Source organism: Netta rufina, assembly GCF_964035555.1.
Source record: "Netta rufina genome assembly, chromosome: 5".
Classification (NCBI taxonomy): domain Eukaryota; kingdom Metazoa; phylum Chordata; class Aves; order Anseriformes; family Anatidae; genus Netta; species Netta rufina.
Window position 1 is genome coordinate 41,857,101 of NC_140128.1, and position 23,378 is coordinate 41,880,478.

The following is a 23,378-nucleotide window of genomic DNA, read 5'->3' on the forward strand; positions in this document are numbered from 1 at the left end:
GTTCGCCAGCACCGTTTGATGCCACTTTTGCACTGGCAGAGACAGCAAGCACCCCGTCCCTGTGCACTCCCTCCGCAACACTAATGATTCTTACAACCTGCTTAAGACCTCCCCTTCCCCACGCTAAGGGTGCCTGGCTTCCAATTCCTACCACGCACAAAGCTATTCCATACTGTAACACTAGAATTTAATGTCACGTTCTTTGTTTTTATTCTCAATGAGAAAAAAGGGATGGAGAAATGGAGAGAATTCAGCCCGATTGCCAAAAAGTAACCAAGTGAGAAAATCCATTACTTTTAACTGTTTGAAATGAGAGACTAAATATTTGATTAAACCCAAGATTAAGATTAAACGGTTACTCAACACCATGGATATGACAGAGTGGAAGTCATACTACTCTTGGGATACAGTGTCCAGAAGTTTTCTCCATCCATATAGCAATTGCATCAGCTTCCAAATGATGGTTTTGTTTCAGAAGAGTTATCAAGTATTTTGGGTGTAATATTCATCACTTCTTACCTACCATATTAAAGTCTGTGATGCAAGATTCTGCGAAAGACTATTCTCACATCTTTTTAACATAATAAACAGCAAATGGGCAATCACGGAGATTAAACTATTCACAAAACAACTACAGTAAAGGCTGAATCAGTCCACTCTTCCTCAAGTCTGTCTTCCCAGCGTGTCTCCGTCCCCATGGTACGTGGCAGGCCAAGTTAAGTGTTGTTCTGTCTGACTCTTCTCACTCAGAGTGCTTGCAAAGGGCACCAAAGCCACTTGCCATGGTTATGGTGGCACCAACTCCTGCGACGTTCAGAGGACTTACCTGAACTTGCCTTCCTGGCTTTCAATGTGGACTCATCAATCTGATAAGCTAATGTGAGGAAGACATTAAAAATCCTTGTTTTTTCACTGTACAACAGTACTAATAAGTACGAGATGTCAAGTAGATCTGGTAGATGTCAGTAGATTTGCTAGCAGATTGCTTTGGTTTGGCTCTCAGGTTGCCAATAAAACACCCCAGAATTCCTTTGAAATATCCAGAAACAGGTGGCATGAAATTGAAAATGCCTGTGGTTAGGTCACTAACATCTCCTCATTCATTCCAGAGAGGAGGCTGTTCATCCCTTATAAGGAGCTACAACAAAGTGCATTAGCAGCAAACATAATTAAAAATGAAATCATAATAATTCTCACACTAATCCTGGGACATCTTCCTGCTGCGGATTTCCAGATTGTGTTCCCTCTGGCTGGTTTGTTCAATATCTGCCCTGAGAAAACTTACTGCTTTAATGGTTGATGGCATCAGTACTGTGTTATTGTATTATTTCAGCTAATTCTAATACTCATGTATTCAGAGAAAAAAAAAAAAAAAAAAGGTTTGAGGTTTTAAACCAATTTCTTACATTCTCTCAAAGAAAAATTTTCATATGTAGTAACTAAACCCAACTACTTACTATAGTACTTCATTTACGTGGGGTAACTGTAAGCCTCCCTGTCGTTTGACACGTTAGGCAGTGTATTAAATCACACAACTAGTAGTATATTCTTCTGGTTGACTGGTTTTAAATAACTGGCGCATTCCCCAAGGTGAACATGGTCCCAGTCAAAATGACCTGCCCAGCTCTACAACGACAATGGCACCGTGGGCTTCAGGATAAATTTCCTGCACAGGGAAATTCATTTGTATGGGGAAGAACTGCAGCGACACCCCACCTGATAATGCTTCACAGGCTCTCAAAAGCTGTCAAATGATTCAATCAACTCCTACACTGAAACACGTTCTGAAGCACGTAACTCCATGCTCCCTTTCATCCTGCCAGTGATTAACAAACTCCTTCCATCCCCTGCAGTACAAATAATAAGGAAAGAGCACTGAAAAAGTAACCATTTCATAGCTTGACCATGGATTAAAATTGTTGCAGAACCTCTGCATGATAGACAGCAACACGAAAAGCACACATACTAGCATTCAGTATTAACTACTCACACTAAGACTGTGTATTCAGGAAGTGTTAATATTTAGAAAGTATTACCGTATCTCTCTAAGAACAGTTTTTGAGATGAAACCTGAGCGATTAAGGACATGTCTGGTTTCGGTCAAAAGGAAGCGCGGGATGCAATTATTCCGGTTAGATGTTGGTATTATGCGTGTCTGTTAATGACCAGGGTGAGATAAAATACAAACCTCAGTGAATGTGTCTCACAAGTTTTATAGCATTTGCATTCAGCTGACTCAGCTCTGAATTGCTTAGGACTGCAGAACAACCAAAGTTAGCACCACACTGGGACCGTAACAACACTCATTTAGATCAGCTTCTGCTGTCGTGGAACTACATCAGAGGGTAACCCTCCCACAGAGCAATGGTTACTAATGAAGTAGTCCTGTGCAGGAGCAGACACTGTAACAATGCAATATTTGCATTTTCAAGGAGATGTGGCAGTTGTTGGACTTAGAGAATTGTAAAGACAAACTTCTGACAAATTAGAAGTAAATCAGTTTGAGGAGCAAGAGAAGACCCAATCTCTGCATTCCCGGAGGACTCCAGAAAGCAGATGACCTACCAGAGCTGGCACATTCTGCCAGAACAGGGGGTTGTCATGAATTCTACCATCTACCTGATGAATTTAAAACCAAGGTTCTAGGTTAGCTTAAGAGGTATCCAGCTCCTCTACATTTTCTGTACATTATTTGAAGGACATGACTACGTGCCAAACAAACCTGCCACTTTACAAACGGACACCAGGAGCAGAATAAGTGTCAGGACTGTTGTGAAAAAAATAGCAGGGAACATGCTTGAACGCTAAGAGACATGAGGGAGCTTGTCATCAAACAGAAAAAGCTCAGAACTGCAAGTAGTATTCAAAAAGATCTGCTCAGTTTCAAACAGATGGCTTCTTAGTGTGCAAGATAAATGTGACAAAATGTGATCCTTTAGCTGAGATTAATGTGGTATTTCCATGTTTTGGGGGGAGAAAGGCGTGGTAAATGGAATAAATGCTTTTACTATAGAAACACAAATGACAACTTACAAAACAATCACTGTAATAGATACTACTTTTCGTGCTTTGGGAGAGGTTTCACTAAAATCTCTGTACAAAATTTAATTGTTGTATTATTGAATTGCTAGTTTTTGCCATTTTTTGTTTAGAAAAAACAAGTATTTCCATAAGCAAATTATTCCAGTGATAAAAAATCCTGTCAGAAGCAGCAAATTTAAGATTGAAAGAACCAGACAATATTCCACTAGTTGTTTTTTCATTCTTACAGACAAAAACTTAATATATGTTGCTACAACAAATCTTTCACATTCTGTATAATCAAATTAATTCTAATTAATGTGAGAAAGTATTAAGAGCTATGCGTGCCTGATGAATAGTAAACATGCCATTTGGCCCATGTACCTCTATTTATTGGATAGTGTGCAATACTGTTGCATGGTCAGCATGCCAATTTTGAAGGCACTCTGAAGTCTTGTTTATTTATTTAAAGTACAAAGTTCATGAATTTCAGTGTAGATGAAAAGCTTGAGCAAAACCAGGTAAATAAAAAAACAAAAACACACAACCTGAAATTCCAGGAGGGAAAAACAAGTTTTAATTCAAAATCACATTGAGGCTACAGAAATTGCCAGTAAAGATGGAAATCGTGGACCTAATTCATCCCTGCTGGACCCCCACTGATATTAACAGATTTACTTCAAGAATGATTTTGACAAAACACAGTTAATGAATTTTCTTTAGCTACATGCCTCACACAGTAATCCCGTAATTGTACTGCTGTTCTATGTGTATTCTGTTCTTAGTCGGCAGCAGGGATTAAAATAAAAAATAAAAAAAATAAAAAGAAGAAATTTCAGGTTGTGCAATTACACTCTTCTGTACTTCCGATGAAGGCAGAGCCATTTTCTTGGCACTCGATATGAATATTTTTCCTCATAAACGTCTTTATAGGGGATATGCCATGTGTCCCCTGTAGTCTGTACCACAATGTCATAACTGAAAGCAGGCTGTAGGATAAAAAAACAAACAAACAAACTTGTTTTTAGACTTTCCATGATATGCTACTGAAATACCATTTATAGCTAGTTATAAGTTCCAACATTTTCCTTAGAAATCTCCATGGATTCATCTCTTTAACAACTCTCATTTATTTCCCCACAACAAACAAATTATAAATTTTAGCACTGAAGGAAAAACTAAAACATCTTTCAGTATTTTGTGGTCTAGGGGTCATTATAAATGGCTAAAAAAATACATTTTCAATCTCCACCAGATAATAATGACTTGAACATAATGCACTGAATTTTCAGAGAAAGCAAAGTTTTTCTGTTCAGTTAAATGAAATCAACTGGGATTTAGCTCAGGGTGTGGAGTTTACCAGTTTGAACTGATAAAGTGCATTAATGACATCCTGTGTTCGTTCTCCCACTGCATCTCTTTGCAGAAATGATTTGCTCTATGCCGAGGAGGATATAAGAAAAGGGGTTCTCAATAGCACGTTCCAAAGCAGCCAGCCAGCCAAATAAAAACTATTCTTCTGGTCTACTCTGTTACAGATATACTAACTCAGCATACATAACCCAAATAGAAAAGATAATTGGTTTGCAATTATGGCTCTCAGAACACATTTTAACTGTGTATGTATAATCTTGGAAGTCTACAACTGGGAACGTGTGATACGCAAAACCTGCATGGGAATTAAGATGTGAAAATTACTAGCCCTGCTACAACAAAAGAAAGAAACAAAATGCAGCTAAAGCTGTGTTACTCAGGTAACCCTGCATCCAATTTTTGCTTCCATAGAAAGAAATGTATATGGCAGCACTGAATGAAAGGCTGTCAGTCTTACATGCTTATAAGCCTGTATCTCTGCAGTCTGACTGAAGTGATGAACATTAATTTACAGTTTTAACTCGAGCAGCAAGGAAATGAATCTGCGTATGTGCAGTATTCCTTTAAGCCAGCAATAACAACAAAGAGGGATCAGACAGCAAGAAACTGTAGGATATGGAATGGCACGTGATGAATTTTTCCCTAGAAAAATCTTAGAACAGCTGCACTCCTGTTAATATACTTTCATGGATCACGAGGACTTCTGTCTCCTAAACAAAAGCAGTAGAGCATTCTGCTATACGATGATATAATGCTTGGTATGCTGTGATTTCAGTAGCTAAATATCGACTACAAACATGACTATTCTGGGCTCTCTTTCATGAAACTTTACAGATATGTTAGGATAATATTACAGTGAATACTGAAATGCCTGTATTTTCCAAGGGCTGCTTCTTTAACATTAACAAGTCTGTGTCATGCCTTATGAATATAGTGAATTTTCAGTAAAAATGGAAGTTTTGAGCCAAATCCACCTCTTATATTCCAACAAAAATCTTTTTGCCTACTGAGCTTGAAATCATTTATATTTAACAAACACGCTCTGTGTGCTTTCTGAACGTAGAAGAAAACTTACCAAAAATTTCATAGGATTTCCTCCTACAGAAGGAAAAAGGACTATTTGGTGTCCACGCTGCCACTTACGGAACAGATGACGCGTCAGGCTGTCGGAAAGACAAGCTTTGTGATCCCGGAGGAAGTCTCTCGTAACGAACTTGCAGCGTTTGCCGGATCGAAGAGTGGCATATAACAAGAAGGGATCATCTTCAGAACTTAACAAAACAGATGGAAAAGACAGACATCATTCACAAGGCAGTAATTGGCTGCAGGAAATGAATCAAAGGCTGACCTGGGATTTATTCATCAGCATCACTGAAAATTCCCACTGCTACTCTAGGCCCCTGATAAAATAAATAACTTCTGCTTACCATGAGGCACCAGAAGTCAGAGATTACAATAAAAATTGCGTGCTACACAGAGCACTCTTCCCTCTCATCATTGTCTGGTAATATAATGATATCATCTTTTGCTATAAAACTTAACAGTACAGTATGTGGAACAGAACTACTGAAACTAGTAAGGGTAGCCCCAAAACTTTGTTGGAATGCAAACAATAATCACCCACCAACAGCATGAATCTGTGAGTCTTTGTCACATGGGTGAATGAACTTCCAAAAAGGCCTGACAATTATTTGCAAAATATATTCAATATTAGCTGCTGTTAAACTGAAATAGTTTTAGGGAAAAACCTCTAAAAGTTCATTTATAATGGGCAGGAGTTACCCCTTGGCTGACGAAGGTTCAGAAGCAGAACTTTGCTTCAAACAACTTACTGATTGCTATGGATTACTCTAATAGTTCAAGCGACATGACTTGAGATTAGTGAGGCTCTCCTCTCCATCCTTTGGTAACTGTGTCCCCTTTGTTGGTGCTCAGATAGTAGAAAAGAAAGCAATGTGATTCAACAGCAAAGAGGACAAGGGCAAGAACTAGAAGGGTGATGCATGAGAACAGATCTGAAAGAAGGAGACAGAAGAGACTTGGACTGGCTGTTGGGACAAGGAATGTGTTCAGAAGTTCTGGGAACTGGGAGAACACAGGAGCAGTGGCAGAGACAGGCAAATGATCAACAGAGCCCAAATCAGATGGAAACTAGGTGGAGCTGGCACTGAAGGAAGACTGAGACTCATTATAAAAGCAGGGCAAGGAGGGGGACAGTGGGGTGGAGGCAGAGACAAGTAAATAATTTACAGTCTTGGACAAGCTTGAGTGGACAGGAGCAGTCAGTCTGTTTCCACTCAGAAATATTCTACCGCAGGAGCAAAAGGGAACTCCTTGCTCCAGACTCTCCACGTTCCTCTGCTACCAAGCATCACTGGGCAGGCACAAACCTCATCTCCCTCTGAGCAGGGTTACACAGCAAACCACGACAGTTTACTGAGGTATGCTGTAAATTCAGGCCAGTGTGATCCTTGGCGGTGCTTTCAACAATTACATATCATGGGAAACCATACAGATGTCAGCCCAATTCTAAGTGATGAAATTTTACACAATGCATCTTTTAATATGTATCATTGTTTGCAGCAAGTATAGCAAGGGATATGTTTCTCTTGCACGTATAAAACTGGAGATACAAGTAAAGGTACTAAAACCTATAGCTGTTAATACTGACTAAAGGCACATAAACCAGGTGTTGATCTCTGTCAAGCTTAGCCTCTTTCTTCAACTTACATATTTTCAGCAAAGAAGAAGTCTGCCTTATTCTGCATCTCCTTCATAATCTCTCTTTTCCAGTTTGAAGAGTTGACCAGCATGTGTTTGCGGCCCAGCACAAGCAAGCGGGCATTGTTTTTTGCCAGGCAGTTGACAGCCTCAAATAGCTGCAGAAAACAAAAGCAAAACCAACAATTTCCTTAGCTGTAAGACAAGAATGGCAGGAAACACTTTCACATCTGCATGTCAGGTAGAGGGACTTCTGGCATACCCTCATTTCCTACAGTTCTTACCTGCAACACAAGTTATGTAGATAAGTAACCTGAGTCCATAATAACAAAGGAAACAACAACAACAAAAAAGATTGTAGGAAGCTGTTCTCAAAACACAGAAAATGCATTGCTATTTTCAGCCTTTCCAGCTCTTGCAGGTTGACATGCCTGCATTCAGTAGGAGATTTCAGAAATCCAGAGCCAGCTGAGGGACCTGAATCACTTTGGGATTCAAGTAGTATTTCGCCCTGGGAATGATTCAGCAGAGAAGCCTTTGGTGGTGTTGGAGAGGACCGAGCCCCAGCCACACAGCCGTTCCAGCCCCACCTGTTGTCCAAACTCCAGAACTGCATCTGATCTGGGCTGTCCTGTGGGGAAGAAGCAAGCTACAGCAGAAGGAAATTCGTGACCTCAGGAATAAGGGTTTGTGAAAGCCACATCCAGGCCAGCCTCCCACTTATGAACCAACATCCTGAGGTGACAAATTCACTGCGATGCTGGCAGCTCTTCAGAGGGACTTTTTGCCTGCCTCTGAGCTGTGCCAGTTCAGCAATATGTGCTGCTCTGAACGGGCATCGGGGCCACGACTGCTGCCTTGGCTTCCCCTCCCTGCTTCACCCAGAGGTGACAGCACAGACTGACCTTCAGCCTGCAGACTGGTACCATGGGTTGGTCACAAAGCAATGCTGTTTGAATACTGCCCAGAAAGAGGAAAACTCTTTCTTGAGACTGAACATCATGTTTGAAGGCCAAGGACTGTATGCTCAACCTCCAGGGAAAGGTGTTTCCTAATGTGCAACTCTGTTTGCTGATGTGCAATCTCCCGATTTTACTCTAATCCCCCTTTATAGCTTTTCTAGCTACTTCCCTCTTATTATCTCTTCTCCCTGCTATACCTCCAACTACCTTTCTCTTTCTCTTGTTCTTTCCTCTCCTTTTATGATCATTATCATTATTTGTTATCATCAGCCTTTGTTCCAGGAAATAGAAAGATTTTTTCTTGCAACCCTAGAGTACAACTTGGCAATGCCTTTGGTTTGACCTACCTGGAAGTAGCAGTGGAAGGGGTACTCCCACTCATTCTTGTCTCAAGCCACACATTGCCACCACTTCAGTGGCACGGGATCTAGCAATGTCCCAGCTACCTGTGAGCTCACCAATCCAACAAGAGATTGTTTTATTCTCTGCAGGGCTGAGCTTGCAGCCACACTACTGAAAGACCTGACACAAGGGGAAATTATGGGAAGAAATCACTGGAGGTAGTGAGGCCAGCAAGTGTGAGTGCCCCTTTCGGCAGAGGACCTGCAGTCAGCTCAAACCAAGTGTGCCATGTATCTGGCAGTCAGATGGACCTTCTTCTCCTACAGTTTATTAGAATACATGGTTCTCTGCTATGAAGGGCTTCTGGGAAAAAAAAATGAGGTGTGGGTATAAATTAGCTACAGTTTTGCAATGGACAAACTCAAACCAGCCTTAAATCTTAATAAAATCAACTGGACTCACCATTAAAAACAAACAGAATCTCCTCCTTGCATAACAGCATGTTGTCCCTCCTCTAGTTGCCACAAAGATTAAACTTTACTTACACAAATAAAACATAGAAGATAGAAATTGGTTTTGATTTCACAAGATGCAAATAATTTTGTTCTGCGCACCCCCTTGCCTGACACAACTTTACAAAACAGCATTTCATCTCATTTTGGGCTTGGGCACTTAACAAGGGTGGTCTACAGAGAGGCTCAGAACTTATGTGGGGGGTTTCCCTGAGTGTGTCTACTCCCACGCCTGGTGGCTTCTCAAGAAAGGAAGACATGAGACACACAATAATAACACTCGCTTTAGTCATAGAGGAAAATCAACATAGTACTGTTAACGAAGAAGCAGAAGTAGTGATATCTCGCTTAGAAAAAAAGAGTATTTTATTAATCTCATATTTCCAAAAGTTAGAGAGTTGTTATCTACCACTACACAATGCACATTTGCTATAGGCAGCAGCTTTTTTGTCGAGCTCTATGAGCAACAGCTCCGTGTAGAGGCACCCTCTGAATGTTCCCACACTAGCTGGGCAGCAAACCTCAGATGTTCAGCTGGATAATTATTCAAAAAGCAGTGTGTGGAAAACATTTAAAAATGTGCAGCACACACATTCCCCACGTTATTCATTTTCTCAAGAATGAGGATTACAAAATTAGTAAAAGAATGAGCTTTTATAAATATATAACAGATATTATAATAGCATATATAATAGTAATACCTAGTATTATCACTATTTACAAATATTATCTTTCAAAATTGGTCAGCAGAGCATATGAAAACCTCATTTTCTCTGAAAACTAGAACTGTGAACTGCCATTTTGCAGGGAAGAGAAAATGAGCATGGTTAGGCTGACTCCTTCAATTCACGTGGCCAGATGCGGCTGAGCCAGAGAAACACCAGGAAGCTGTGAACTGCTGCTGTGCTGCACACATCACTGCCACGCAACAAGGTACTGCAAGTCCTACCAGATTATATAAACAGCTATCACTTCATTGAGTCTTATTTCTTTTCCTCTGACAGTGCACATCAGGGTCCATGCTTCTTTCTGAACCAGAGACATTTTAATCAACTGTCTGTAGAGATCACTAGATCCCTCCCCACAACATTCATGCTCATTAGGAGCTGCAGAATAGGATCTGTTTGCAATCCCTTTCAATTATCAGCTACATTTAAATAATCACTGTGCTGTCCCAGTCTTCGTTTAATGAGGTCTTTCTCAAGCTTCTCCTAAACACCTCACCGACAACGTGAACAGTTTCGTGTTCACAGCAGGTTAGCAAATTGGACTCGGATGGAGCCAGGGTGCAGCCACAAGGAAGTATGAAACTGCACACAGATCAGTGCTAGAGTGCAGACCACTGCTCACATATGTATGGTATCTCCCAACGTGGATCTTTGAAGCATTTTGCTATTAATTTTTATAGGAAAAGCATAAAATGGATGCATGTGTACAGTGTGCATGCTCTGATTCTTATTTCTGCACCCTAAGCTGTGGATCAGTGGAAGAGCAGCAAGCTCGTACAGTAGCCTGGCTGAGTGCATACATTTATCTTTCCTTGGGACAGTCCCGGAGATAAAGGCAGGCAGCTATTTCCCCACAAGTAAATGAATATTTGTTTTGTATCTGCACCAATGCAATTTCATGGAATTTCCCCTCCACCACCACGCTCCTGCCCTCATAGCACAATGCACCTTTTTTTTTTTTTTTTTTTTTTTTTAATTTTTCAGTTGTGCTGATACCTTCTTTTCGTGGGGCCATGAGCTCACACTCAAGGGCAGAAACTCCTGGATCAGAGAAACCAGAGAGCACAAACCCCACAGCAACATGCTGGGGTTTAGCCACGTTATACAATCCCACATTACATAAGCCCAAGCTTTGCCAATGTGAAATAGAGCAACTGAAAATGCTGTAGCTGGTAATTTTATATTTTAAAAATCATCAAGTTATACCTTAAAAGAATCACTTTTCAGGTGAGGATTATCTATTAACATATTTGCATTGGAAGGGAATGCTTCAATACCAATTCCTGGGAATAGTTCTGCAGCAACCCCCATGCCCAATTCTGCACGACTGAACAAGGATAAAACACCGGAGTTATGTTGAAGGGGCAGACAGTCCTTGTCCCATTGGAAAACATATCCTCATTCTTTTAGCTGTACAACAGCCTCATGAAGTAAATGCATACTTAAATCTCCCTTTTACACAAGTGCATGATGCAGCACAAGGAAGGTGGGTGAATTACTCCACCTCATACAGGGAACCATGAGCAGAGCAGGGTACGGATTTCCTACAGCCAGTCATCTACTCTCATCACTAGATCACCCAGCGCCACGTGTCCCTTTTCCAAAGGTTAGCTTTCTGTAAGACAACCTTTCTCCTTGGACACTGCCGGTGTTTTCCCATTTGGCGGATGGGAAATCCCTAAACGCTGTGCTCAGAGGCACACCCTTTGGCCCTCAGCAAAAGGTGGTGGCTCACCTGCCTACAGCTATAGCAGGAAAAAGAAACCAGAAAGTTTAAATCAGTTTAAATTTGTTGTTATTAAATCATGTGAGACATTTTCTGAACATTTGGTTTTACTGGTTGCCATTTAAAAGCAAAACACACCTACGGCCTGGTATCTGCTAATAACAGCAACAAACTGCTGAGTGTTGCTGCTATTTATTTTCACCTGCTGTCAGTGCTGCCTCCCACCCAGTCCCGGAGCTGTGCAAGTGCAGAGGAAACCTAAAACCACCCCACTGACCACAGGTACAGAGCTGGCCTGAGCACACCATCAAGCGGGGCTGAGCACGAGCGCTCTCCATGGGGTTATGCAAGGGAACACTTCCCACCATCAATACATTTATTTGATTTAGTTTGATCATTTTTAGTTCCCTTTTCCAGATTGCAGATAAAGAAGCTCAAAAAACATGTGCACTTAAGCGCCACACAGGAGAGCAAGCCGTGCCGGGACATGGGAGGTATTTCCCCAGCACGACCAGTGCAGCAGGGAGGGCAGGGTGTTGCCTCCCAGAAATTTAACAACCAAACCAACCTAATCTGTCACTTTTCCACCGAGCCCAGTCATTTCGCTGAAGCAGATTCAACACCATTATCAAAGCAACAAAGATAATGGAAGCTGCTTCTTATATTCCCTACATTATTGCTGATGACACAGGGTAAATTAGTCTCAAAGTCCTCGGTGTAAATTAGTCTCAAAGTCCTCTTCCCTCAAATGCAGAGGCTGCATACACGTTTCTTGGTTTCCTGCAGATTCCCTTCCCCTGAATAGAAAGGGGCAGCTACTTAGAAGAGAAAGCGGTAATGGATTAATAAATAACAGCAGAAGCTCAAGCAGCCTGGGTTACTACTGCTGGAGACAGGCAGTACCAACTCTTGGGAATTATCCTCTACAATACTGGAGGTTTCTGTAGTGCTGCAGTTACAATGCTGTTGGGAATATTTGTATACCATGTTACAGCACGACTGTGCAGCTTGATGCAACACACACATCACCATGCAAAACTCTACCAATGACACCACTTTACACATCAGGACAGCAATCACGCAATGTTTAACATGTTTCTACCTGTCTGCGTTGACTCCACACCTAGAAATGCCGTATCCTCTCCTGAGCACACACACACACACACATGCCTTAACTTCCACGACTCATTAGAATTTGCGGCTCACTTTTAGGTGCCAGCTTTTGCTCTTGCCTTCACAGCGAACTCTGGCAACCAAAGGCAGAGTATGGATTGAACAGGAGAACTAAACCACAGAAGCAAAGATATCCAAGTTGATTTCACATAGATCGAGGATGGTACAGCAGCCTCAGTCTGCCCAGAGGAGATGATGCCCAAATGCAGCTCTGCTGTTTGCAGAGAAATTGGTATTCAGAGGCATCCAAGGGATGCTTCTGCAGCCAAGTGCAACCTGACTGGGTACCAAGACCCTTGGCGTTTCAGCAGGTGCTGATGTTCCCGTTGACAGCAAGTGCATCCTGACTCGCGCCTTCTTGATTCCCAAGTACCGTGGAGAGTAAAGCAGAGTTATAAAGAGTGACCTTAAACGGATTCAACTTAGGAACAGAAGCAATAGCATGTTTTATATTTTCCTGTTTACACAGTGTCCTGGATATTATCCCAGTAATAGAGATACCTTTAATTACTACTATACTTGACTTCAAGTGAAGGTGGAACCTGCTCAAAATAATCTGTGAAACAGCCCTGAATGCGGAAGTAGCATGTTCATAATTAGACTCTGGCATTAAATTCTGCTGTATTATAGACTACAGGTAAATTTTCCAATTCCAAACAAGCTTGAAGAGACACCTCTACAAAACAAACTTCTGTAAATTACCTTTACATTTAGAAAAGCTGTTGCAGATTTCTTCTATGCAATGTGAAGACAGGGATAGGTCCCCATCCTTCCTAGCAGAGATGTGAGTAAAAATAAAAAAGGTTCTGAAATAGATATTTTCTAATATATAATCTAATTACAGACATATCCTGCCATTATACCCAAAAGGCATGATGAGCAGTCATTGGATGAATAGCAAACCAGTACTTTCTACAAGAATCAAGTGGGATGCATGCGGAGACCAAGGACATCATATATACAAATTATACAAATCACTTTATTTGTGTGTGTGACATGAAGGATAGGGAGGCAGGTGCAGGACCATCAGCTGGAAGAAACACCAGCTTTTTGGAGTCTGTTTTTTCAGAACGGATTGCTGCTTTGAAGATCTCAGGCCCTTCTTCTCAGACCTTACAGTTCACAAACCTTGTAATGTCACCATTCTTGAATACACTTATGTCACTCTGTTTGAATGGTGGTATTTTCAAGATAATAGAATCCTAGAATCTTCAAGGTTGGAAAAGACCTCCAAGATCATCCAGTCCAACCGTCCCCCTACCACCAATGTCACCCACTAAACCATGTCCCTAAGCACCAGGCCCAACCTTTCTTTGCCCCCAGGGACGGTGACTCCACCACCTCCCTGGACAACCTGTTCCAATGCCTGACTGCTCTTTCTGAGAAGAAATGTCTTCTCATTTCCAACCTAAACCTTTCCTTACAGAACTTGAGGCCATTCCCTCTTGTCCTATCACTAGTTACCTGTGAGAAGAGGCCAACCCCCAGCTCCCCACACCCTCCTTTCAGGCAGTTGTAGAGAGCAATAAGGTCACCCCTGAGCCTCCTCTTCTCCAGACTAAACAAGCCCAGTTTCCTCATGATCTTCAGATGAGTAAAGGTCAACCATGGATAAATAAAAGAGAAATGGATAATGATAACGGTTAGCAAAGCATGTTATTAAATGAACAATGCCAAGAACTCTGAAATGATGGCTAAAGAAGTGATTAGGAGCTGGAGAACTGCTGATTTTCATAGTATTAATTTGTAAAAGAGAAAAACAGCTTTGTTCTTTGACTCTTACAACAATTTAAGAACTATGTGGACACAAACATTCCTTAGTTGCATAACTGAATTTTTGAAAGTTGAGTTTTGAAAGTCACTGCAGTGCCAGTTAAGTTTCTCAATCCACAAAAAAATCTGTTATGCAGCAACAGGTTTAGAATCACATGGAGACAAAGAAACAGTAATATTTTTGTTAAACATCCACAACAGCATTTTTTTTTATCATTTAAAAAATTATACCATTGATTTAAACATGTAAACTGACCCATTGATGTTGGCTCTGTAATTATGAATTAGGCATAAAGATCATGACAAAGTGAGTTTGAAATCCAAAGTAGCATTTTTGACAAGGCAACAACTAAAACTGGGAAATGTCCATATTCACAAGGAAAATTTAGTAACACAGTCATTTTCTGCTTCTGTCGCAAGTGTAGCAACGTAAAACTTCTTTAAGACTTCAGGAATTCAGAAACTCACAACCCACAGCAGCAGTCACAATCAATAATCTGAAATCCCCTCCTAGGCTGTTTGACCTAAGTGATCTCAGATGCTGCACCTCTCTACCACAGCCTGCATCTTCTACTACCCAAAGCATGTTGAAGAAAGGAGAGAGCATGGGTGAGAACTACAAAACTAGGCCATCTCACATGGCTCCTGTTGTTTTGGCTCCACAGTCTCTACTTGGCTGCACGACTTTGAGGGGCAAAAAGATTAGCCACGTGGCTCCCAACCCTATTTCCCATCTACCTGATTTCCTGCAACTGTGTTTGTGGTAGAGAACATGGAGACTTCTGCTGGGAGAAAAGCAGGGGGGAGCACAGTTGCTCTGTCTATAAGCAATCAAATTCATCTATATACACATCAGAGGTTTATTCTTATGGACAGTCACATTTTTAATATAAGATGTTATTCTGAGACAAAACCGGGCAATAAAAGATGTAGGTATGATACAAAACATGGCTTATAAGCTTGGTTCATCTATTCCAAATGCAAACAGTTTTAGACTTTGTTTGTTCTCCCTGAAAATTACACCCTGAGGTACTTCTGCAGAAAGTAAGATCAAGCACCTGTGTCACTCAAGTCTTTTCAGGAATGAAAGCACAATTTGTTGGAATGCAATTCTTTAAATATTAAGGATAAGAAGTCTCTCTTGCATATGTTAAAGCTTTAAAATATACTCTTGCCCAAGAGATTAATTCTCCAGAAATAATGACAGGCTTGCAATATCATACTTAATAATTCCTGGATTCTTCTTGTCCTGGATAACTCCTTCCTCAGAGTTAAGTATCAATACCATAAATTAAATAGATAATTTTTTTCCTCAAATTGCAACTAAAAAAAGGAAATTCTAATGATAAAAGAATGACAGATTTTAATCACCTTGTTCTTTTCATAAGGTTTATTATGAAATCCAGAGAATCAATTTACACAAGTAGATCTGCTAAATCATGGCACAACACCCCTTCCAAATTTCAATAAATTCTGTTTGGAAGACTCTCTCTTAATCTTCTTCTCAAGCCATGTTACTCAGGTTATGGCTCAAGACATTAAAGAAAGAAATACACCTACGTTTCCAGTTGTTGAATGACTGAAACTAGTAATTGATGTTCTGGATCAAAACTTAAGTTCATGCAAACCTGTAACCTATTTCTTTAAAAAATAGTACCAAATGATTCCATTACCCTTATTTTAATCCTTTAACCTCTCCTGTCTTCTCTATTTTTTCTATGTATCCAATTTGTTGCATACTTTCATCTCTCCTTTTATTCATCTCCTTTCTTGCAACAAAGAAAAAACAGCAAGATCTTCACAAAACTCATGGGGCATCTTACATGTTTTTTTTTTTTTTAATTCAGACTTCTCCTGGGAATTCACTATTTTGTATCAAAACCTGAGGATCTTCAAAGTATGAAAGATTTATCAGTATCAACCCTTGACACCCAGGAAATGAGATAGGTGATTCCCTCTATCAGTGATTATACAACATTAGGAAAATAAGCATATAAAAGTTCAAAGGACACAAAGTCTGGCTTATGTGTTTCCACATCTCAATACTATCCTTTGTTCTCATTCTTGAATTCTTCCTGCTTGTGCTGCTGTTTCCTCAACAGTACCTTCTCACTGTTCACTACACATAGTTTTATTGCACTAAGTACTGCATAAATATCCCCATTATTTTCATGAGCAAGTAAGTTATATATAAATGAAAAGGTATAAGGTTTTACTTATTTTTGTATAGGCTACAGAAGTAAAACTTCATCTGTCAGTGATATAGACTGTAAATGGAAAAGTTGTCCCAGCTGAAGTCTCAACTTCAGGAGTCAGCCATCTTTCACTGGAAACCCAGCTTGACATTACACTGGTATTTTTGCATTTCTACTATTTCTATAGCAGTTATATATAAAAAACTTATATAAAAAACTATCATTTCTCATTGTAGAAAGAATGTAAAAAGCTAGCTATTAGAAAGGAATATTTGTGAATTATATGCAGCTGTGCCAGTCTTTGATCTTGACAGGCTGAGTCAGAAGCTATGTTTAAGCACTGAAAATCCAAAATGTGAGCAGGACCTCTGGGTGTTGGTGGCAATGGCGGTGGGTCGTTATGAAAATGAAAACACAAGATCGACTGATCTTTTCCACAGATAGGAAATAACTTGGTGCAGGACTGAAATCAGCTTTGTAAGATTGAAACTGACAGTTTAAAAGATACCAATGTTGTAGCTCTCACCACTGTCCCATGCAGATGTCTGAACAGCGTCACTGACCTAGTCTGATGCTGTGTTTTCCCCCTCTCCCATCTGTGGTTCAAAAAGCCCCAGACGGTACTTTTATTCTTTGAGGAAAGGTGCTGCACCAGATGGGGAGATCAATGTTATGGCAGGCACTGCCTTGATGCAGTACAAGACACAGTAAATCCGTGCTTCTGCCGTGACAACCTACCTTTTAATAATCTAGAGACTTACAGAAAGACTTTAAAATATAGGCTATTTCTGTGCTCACAGGTAAACAGGCCTATGGTCCAGGTAGGATGGCACAGTAACCAACGGAACTCATCCATAAATCAACTGCTTGCAATAAATAAATAAATAAATAAATAAATAAATAAATAAATAAATAAATAAAATTAAACTACAGTATGAAGCAAATATTTATGACGCAATTTTCACACGATTTTTGTTCTGTTTCTTATTCCTACTATTTTGCATTTGCCTGCTACAGATTACTATGTAGAGCTAAAGAGGCTACCTCCAAAACCAGTTGTTCCTATAAGAGCCATTTTCCAGTCCTTAACACAACTAAATACTTTAACTCAACTACTCAAGTTTGGTGATTCCTCTTTGAAAGATGAAAAAGATTGTTTAATATGACAGAGAACATATCAAATGTTTTTTCTTCAGCAGGACAAAAATCAGCAGAAACTAAAGCACAAAGGTCTAAGATGAAGGGGCAGCATTAAGGTCCGAGCCAGGCCTACCTACCCTGCACGCATACCTAGGGATAAGGGATTTCAGCAGAGAGGGACTAAGGCAGGAATCTGTTTAATACTGGTATAAGCATAACTGGTATTTACCAGAAAACTTAGGGGGCTTTAATATTTCAGCATTATTCTTCTTGACACAGTTACTAACTTGAGCTGCACAGCACTGGAGACTCATGCTATTTTACTGCTAGTATCGCTGCTGCCAACATCTGGGCCTGGAGATCCTTGGCAGTGAAGGTCTGAAAGCCCCTCAGAGTGACTATGATCCACAAGATCTAATTTACTTTAATGCTTTTAATATAAGTTTATTGGTAACAATCTGCAGTACTCAGTATCTAAACACTGGCCAGGTCAGTGTTTATCTTAAGTATTTTTCTTTAACTCAGGAGATAAGATAGAGTATCTGACAAACAGATAATATTGTCAGCTCCCACAAATTAATTATAGATGATATTTGGCATTCGTCTAAAAGCTCCACCTCATGGGAACAAAGGGTTATATGAAAATCTTTGTCAACTTTGTCATTTTTTGCCCTTGTAGTCAGACAAATCAGCTTGTGAATATGATCACCAAAAAGGCTCAGGTAATAGAAGCCAAATAAGAACATTCCACCCCCTTTTTCATAAAAGGATCTACCTTCTTAAGGCAAATTTCATTTTGGGGACTCAGCATTATGGTTTCCAGCTGTCTGTATGTGACTACACCAGCCAGCCATTTAAGGAATTCTGCTGCATCTTTCCCTCCTTCGCCCATTCCTGTGGAAAGAATGCCTACCCAAAAACACCCTCTGCAGCACCCAGGTCCAAACATCTATGCTCAAGTGTAAGGGACAGCTGTAGTTTCAGAAGTATTTTGTATATAGACAATAAGCCAAATGCATCAGATAATTCAATGTTAAAACTTTTTCATATTAGTGGTTATGATAGCTAGGCTGGCAGAGTGATGGGGCTTGTGGAAATGAGAGTGAGTGGGGCAAGAAAAAAAATTTATATTCTTTAGCATTAGTATTTCTGAAAGCCCATTTGGGGATGCCCATTCGGTGGAAAGACAGAACTCTTTACTCTGCGAGACATGAAAATATGAAGTATGACATATGTATCACTGAGAAGTGAAGATGTCAAAACCTCCACATCTTTTATTTTAAACCACTTCCTTTAACTGTTGAGTCTTAGGGCCAGCATGCATAAATGGATTTAGACAGTCAATACAAACCTTTACAGGGATATCACATGTAAACACAAATGGATTTAGATGCTGAAAGCAATGTAGCAAAATTAACATTAGACAAGCCCAGGACGATGACTCTTAGTAAGGATCAGGGTAAATCAACATCATTAAGACTGTCTGGTTCTGCTCTGTGTCTATCCTCTTGCATCTCTCTTACTGCCACTTTATTTATTTATTCAAATATGTACCAACTTAGGACTACAGTGGAAGAAAATTCTTATCAATCAATCAATTAGGTAGTAATATAGGTAATACTAGCACTTAATAAATACCTATCTTCAATTTATAGAAACATAAATTGTCATTGAATGTGGAAGCTCCAATTGCAATGAACCACAAATCTAATACGCACCATCATACTAATTTTTTTTTCCATTGCAAAGCATAAGCAATACCTAGTTTACCCCAACATCACATAATTAGGAATAAGCAAGGAGAGAAAGCATTAGCAAAGAGGATTCTTCCACATGAATATACCACCTAAGTCAGAAATAACTCCATTGAACCAGTGGATCTGAACTGGCTTTGAACTTCTGTTAGAGAGCTTATGCCTCTATGCTGATATGCTGATAAAATTGCTTGGAAAATAGAGTATATGACAACATCTTCAGCTTGTGACTCACCTGACTCATTATATCTTCAATGCATGTTTCCAGATAGAACTGTGAAAAGAACTGTTCAGATTATTAAAGAACTATCTGGTGAATAATAGATCAGGAGAAAACAGCATCACAAGTTAGTATCTCTGTGCAGAAAGGAAAAACACTAGATACTTGTAAATATTAGTGTGAAATATGTAAATGATTGGAAATGGAGAATTTCCTAAGAGGTAGGTTTCCTAAAAATACATGGCAGGTCAGTAAGTACGACGCCAAAGACTAAGCATTCGAAGTAATTTACATTGCAGTTTTGGGGATCATATTTAGAGAAAAATATTTATAGAATAGAAAATACAGATTTTTATTTGATGGATACACATAAAAAGTAGAAGTCTATGAAGCATCTAAATGTTGTTTCATAGGGGTATTTCTTCATTGAATGGTTTTCAAAGTCTAATTTTTAAGACCTTGAGGTGGGTGTCTTTCTCTAGTGAAGAATTCTGTTGATGTACAGTGGTTAGTACCATGGGGCCGTAGAACCATGGCTACTAGTAATACACATACACAGTTTAAGCTTCTAGTTCATTCTCTATCGTTTAGAAAAATGCACATCAAAAGATCTAAAACGTCATAAAACCATGTAAGCAGCATGAAATATCATGCTAAGAAGCAAATATGGAAAGTGTTTGGAGAGTTTCTGCAAGTACCAAACAATATTCTGTTGCTTTACACAAAGAAATAGGAATGATCTTATACACAGGTCTCACCTCCACAGCAGTCAGCCAACTAGCTAACACTATCACTTGCTAACACTATCACTGCATGCCCATGAGGAGACCCAGCAGATAAAAGGCTCATTTTCAGGAGATCCTGCAACTCAGGGAAGATTTTGGAGTTTATTTCAACTTGGGACTTTTCTCCTAAAAGCAGTCTCGAGAAATCCCCATTCTTCAGAGTTCATTCTACATGACAAAAGAAGTACCCATGCAGATTAACACTGCCTGTGTTAGAAATTACCCTCTGGTAATTTTTTAATGACAATTTGAATAGCAGTAGCAAAGGTAGCCATAGCTTGTTTTTTATGCTCTTGGTACTGGTATTCTTACCATATCACTACTGCTCCTCATATGACACATAACAACAAAATCATTTACAACTCCCAGCATGTGTGATAATACCTTAATTATGTTTTGTATGAATAAATCAGGTCTGATTAGAACCATTAATAGACACACTTCCAAGGCTTCCAGGTATTTCATGTTTTATACTATTCCAGACTATGTTTTGATTGCATCGGTGTTTGGGAATTAGATGGAAGATGCCAAAACACTGTTCCCTTCTCCTGCTATCTCTGTTTAACCACATATTTAACCTCAGCAGAGGCGTACCACAAATGATCCACAGAAGACTGCAATGGTTTGCTGTAGTGTCACAGACTCGGACTGCCTTTCTGAGGCGCAATTAATTTTGAATTTTATTTAAAAACGTATATTAATCTCTTACAATTAAGTAAGAAAAGATATTGGGAATTTTCATTCTATGAGATATATGAATTTACTTTAAAAATAGTGAAAATTTCACAAAAAGCTTTGGCTTGGTACACTACCTACAAGAAATCTGCAAGACCTGAATACTTCAGAGTTGCTCACAGTCAAATGGGAGACCAGCACTTATATAGTGAAGCACTGCTCTCCCCAGTCCTATTTGAGGAGCTTACTCTTTAGCCCAAGAGTAGCCCTTATTTTCATCACATGCACTCAGGTACAGCAAATACCCTATCAAGAAAGGAACACAGTTAAAAATAAGAAAGACAGATAAATCCATGACACCTAACTTGTATAACTGTATGCAGTATTTTATTCCAGATGATTTATAAAGAGTATGTGCAACCTATTACAGATGGCCTGAAAAATTACAAGGTAGCTGTAAAGTGCAAGTGGGTAATACCCACCATTTTCTCAGCACATAAAGTAGAGGCCACCATACAAAATTATCAGACAGAAGGTTTAAAGGAAACAGAAGTACAGACATTATATCATATCTTCTGTCATTGTAAAACTCATTGCCACAGGATGCTTTGAAAAAAAGAAGTATTTGGGGAAAGTAATTAAATAAATTTATCACAGAAAATTCTATCAGTGGCAATTACATCTGTTATTCGGGAGGCAGTTTTTTCAAGAGTAAATAAATAAATAAGGGAGACTATAACAACAGGAATCATCCCTCCAAACTTGGTAGAATTTGAAGAGTGAGATCCTCTTGCCTATGACCTCTGCATCTGATGTACAAAATCAATACAAGACAAAGGTATGTTTTTCACAGTAAAGGTTTGATGCAGGAAGTCATCTGTAACGGGAATGGTATTTTGGATAAGGATTAAGTGTTCCTACAATTTTTCAGTTTGAAATACAAATTCTTGTGAATTGTTTTTAAATAAGCATACTGCTAGTGCAATCGTGTTTGCAGTATGGAATCTTATCTGGTGAAGTTGATTCACTTAGAGATCAACTAGATTCAAATAGGACTTTGTAAACTATTTTCTTGTACCAGACAACATGAAGCAATCAGTTTACAGAGAGATTTAGATTAAAATCCATGGAGAATTCTACTCATTTTTTCCAGAATATTAAAATATTAATAATAATAATTAACTTTGGTTTTAAATTTCACTGCAGGTTTACAATCATTTTATAACTTCAATTTTATATGTATTTAACTACCTGTATAAACCTCTATCCCTATATACCTCTTTCACTCTAGCTCTACAAGTAGAATTCAACTAGAGAAAAAACAATAAATGCAGCTTAATAGCTTGCTGAATCATTAATCACCATGTCAATATACCGAGATCTCTGGAAATAACCCACTGTGCAAGAAAATCTAGGTTTTCATAACTTCATAAATAAATCCAAACGGAATTTAAGCTTCTGCTTTGCTGCACCTTTTCTCCGTGAGACACAGCTTCTAAACATGTGTACTTTCCTACTTCTACTAAAAATAGAATATCATTTATAAAAGCCAAGTGTGAATCAAAAATTTATTGCTTTTCAATGTACATAAATCCAGATGTACATAAATGAATCCAATCATTGTTCTAAGGATTTTATCTATGTTACCTTTAAGATGACATACAAAGAAACAGCATTTCTCAGGCTCAAATCAAATGCTTCTTCTTGCATAGAATTGACCTATAATAAACCAACCATCACGTTTTCTGCCCTGCATCCCCTATGTTAATACCACTATTCAATAGGAGTTTCCAGACACGGATCACTTCTAAAGAAGCAGTTCTGTTGCCTAAAGACCAGGTTTCAGATCTGGAATCACAGCATACCTCTTATTGCCACATGATAACATTTCCATAATCAGATGAATCAATTGGGCTGCCCAAAGAAAGTTCACCTTTTGGTTTCCAAGGGAGAAGTGAAAACAGCATGACTGAAACTCACCCAGTTCGGAAGATACCCTCATTTGACTTCGTCACCCAGAGTTTAGTGGGACTTCTCCGCAACACAACAACCAACCTGTTGCTACAACTACAAAGTTCACCTGAACATGAATCATCAGGGCATGTTCATTCTGCTCTATCAAATTTCAAGCTCATATACCTGGTGATGTACAAGAATGATTATTATGAAAGATATGCAATTCCCCTTATAAAAAAAGGAGTGCTTGGGTGCTCCTGTACTTAACATTCGATTTGCTCCTATTGCCAAATACAAAGGCAGAAATGATAAATACCAGAG

At 39.3% G+C, this 23,378-nt stretch overlaps 1 protein-coding gene across 2 annotated transcripts in view; it reads right to left on the reverse strand.

Moving 5' to 3' along the window:
• Positions 1 to 3,583: 3,583 nt before the first annotated feature.
• PRORP (protein only RNase P catalytic subunit) overlaps positions 3,584 to 23,378 on the reverse strand; it is a 45,660-nt gene continuing 25,865 nt past the window's right edge. For both annotated transcript variants that reach the window (XM_084287003.1, XM_084287004.1), the window contains 3 exons: positions 7,126 to 7,274; positions 5,471 to 5,666; positions 3,584 to 4,010 (listed from right to left, as the gene is read on the reverse strand). In XM_084287003.1, the coding sequence (XP_084143129.1) occupies positions 3,870 to 4,010; positions 5,471 to 5,666; positions 7,126 to 7,274 (486 nt within the window). In that variant the 3' untranslated portion in view covers positions 3,584 to 3,869. The remainder of the gene's footprint in view (positions 4,011 to 5,470; positions 5,667 to 7,125; positions 7,275 to 23,378) is intronic.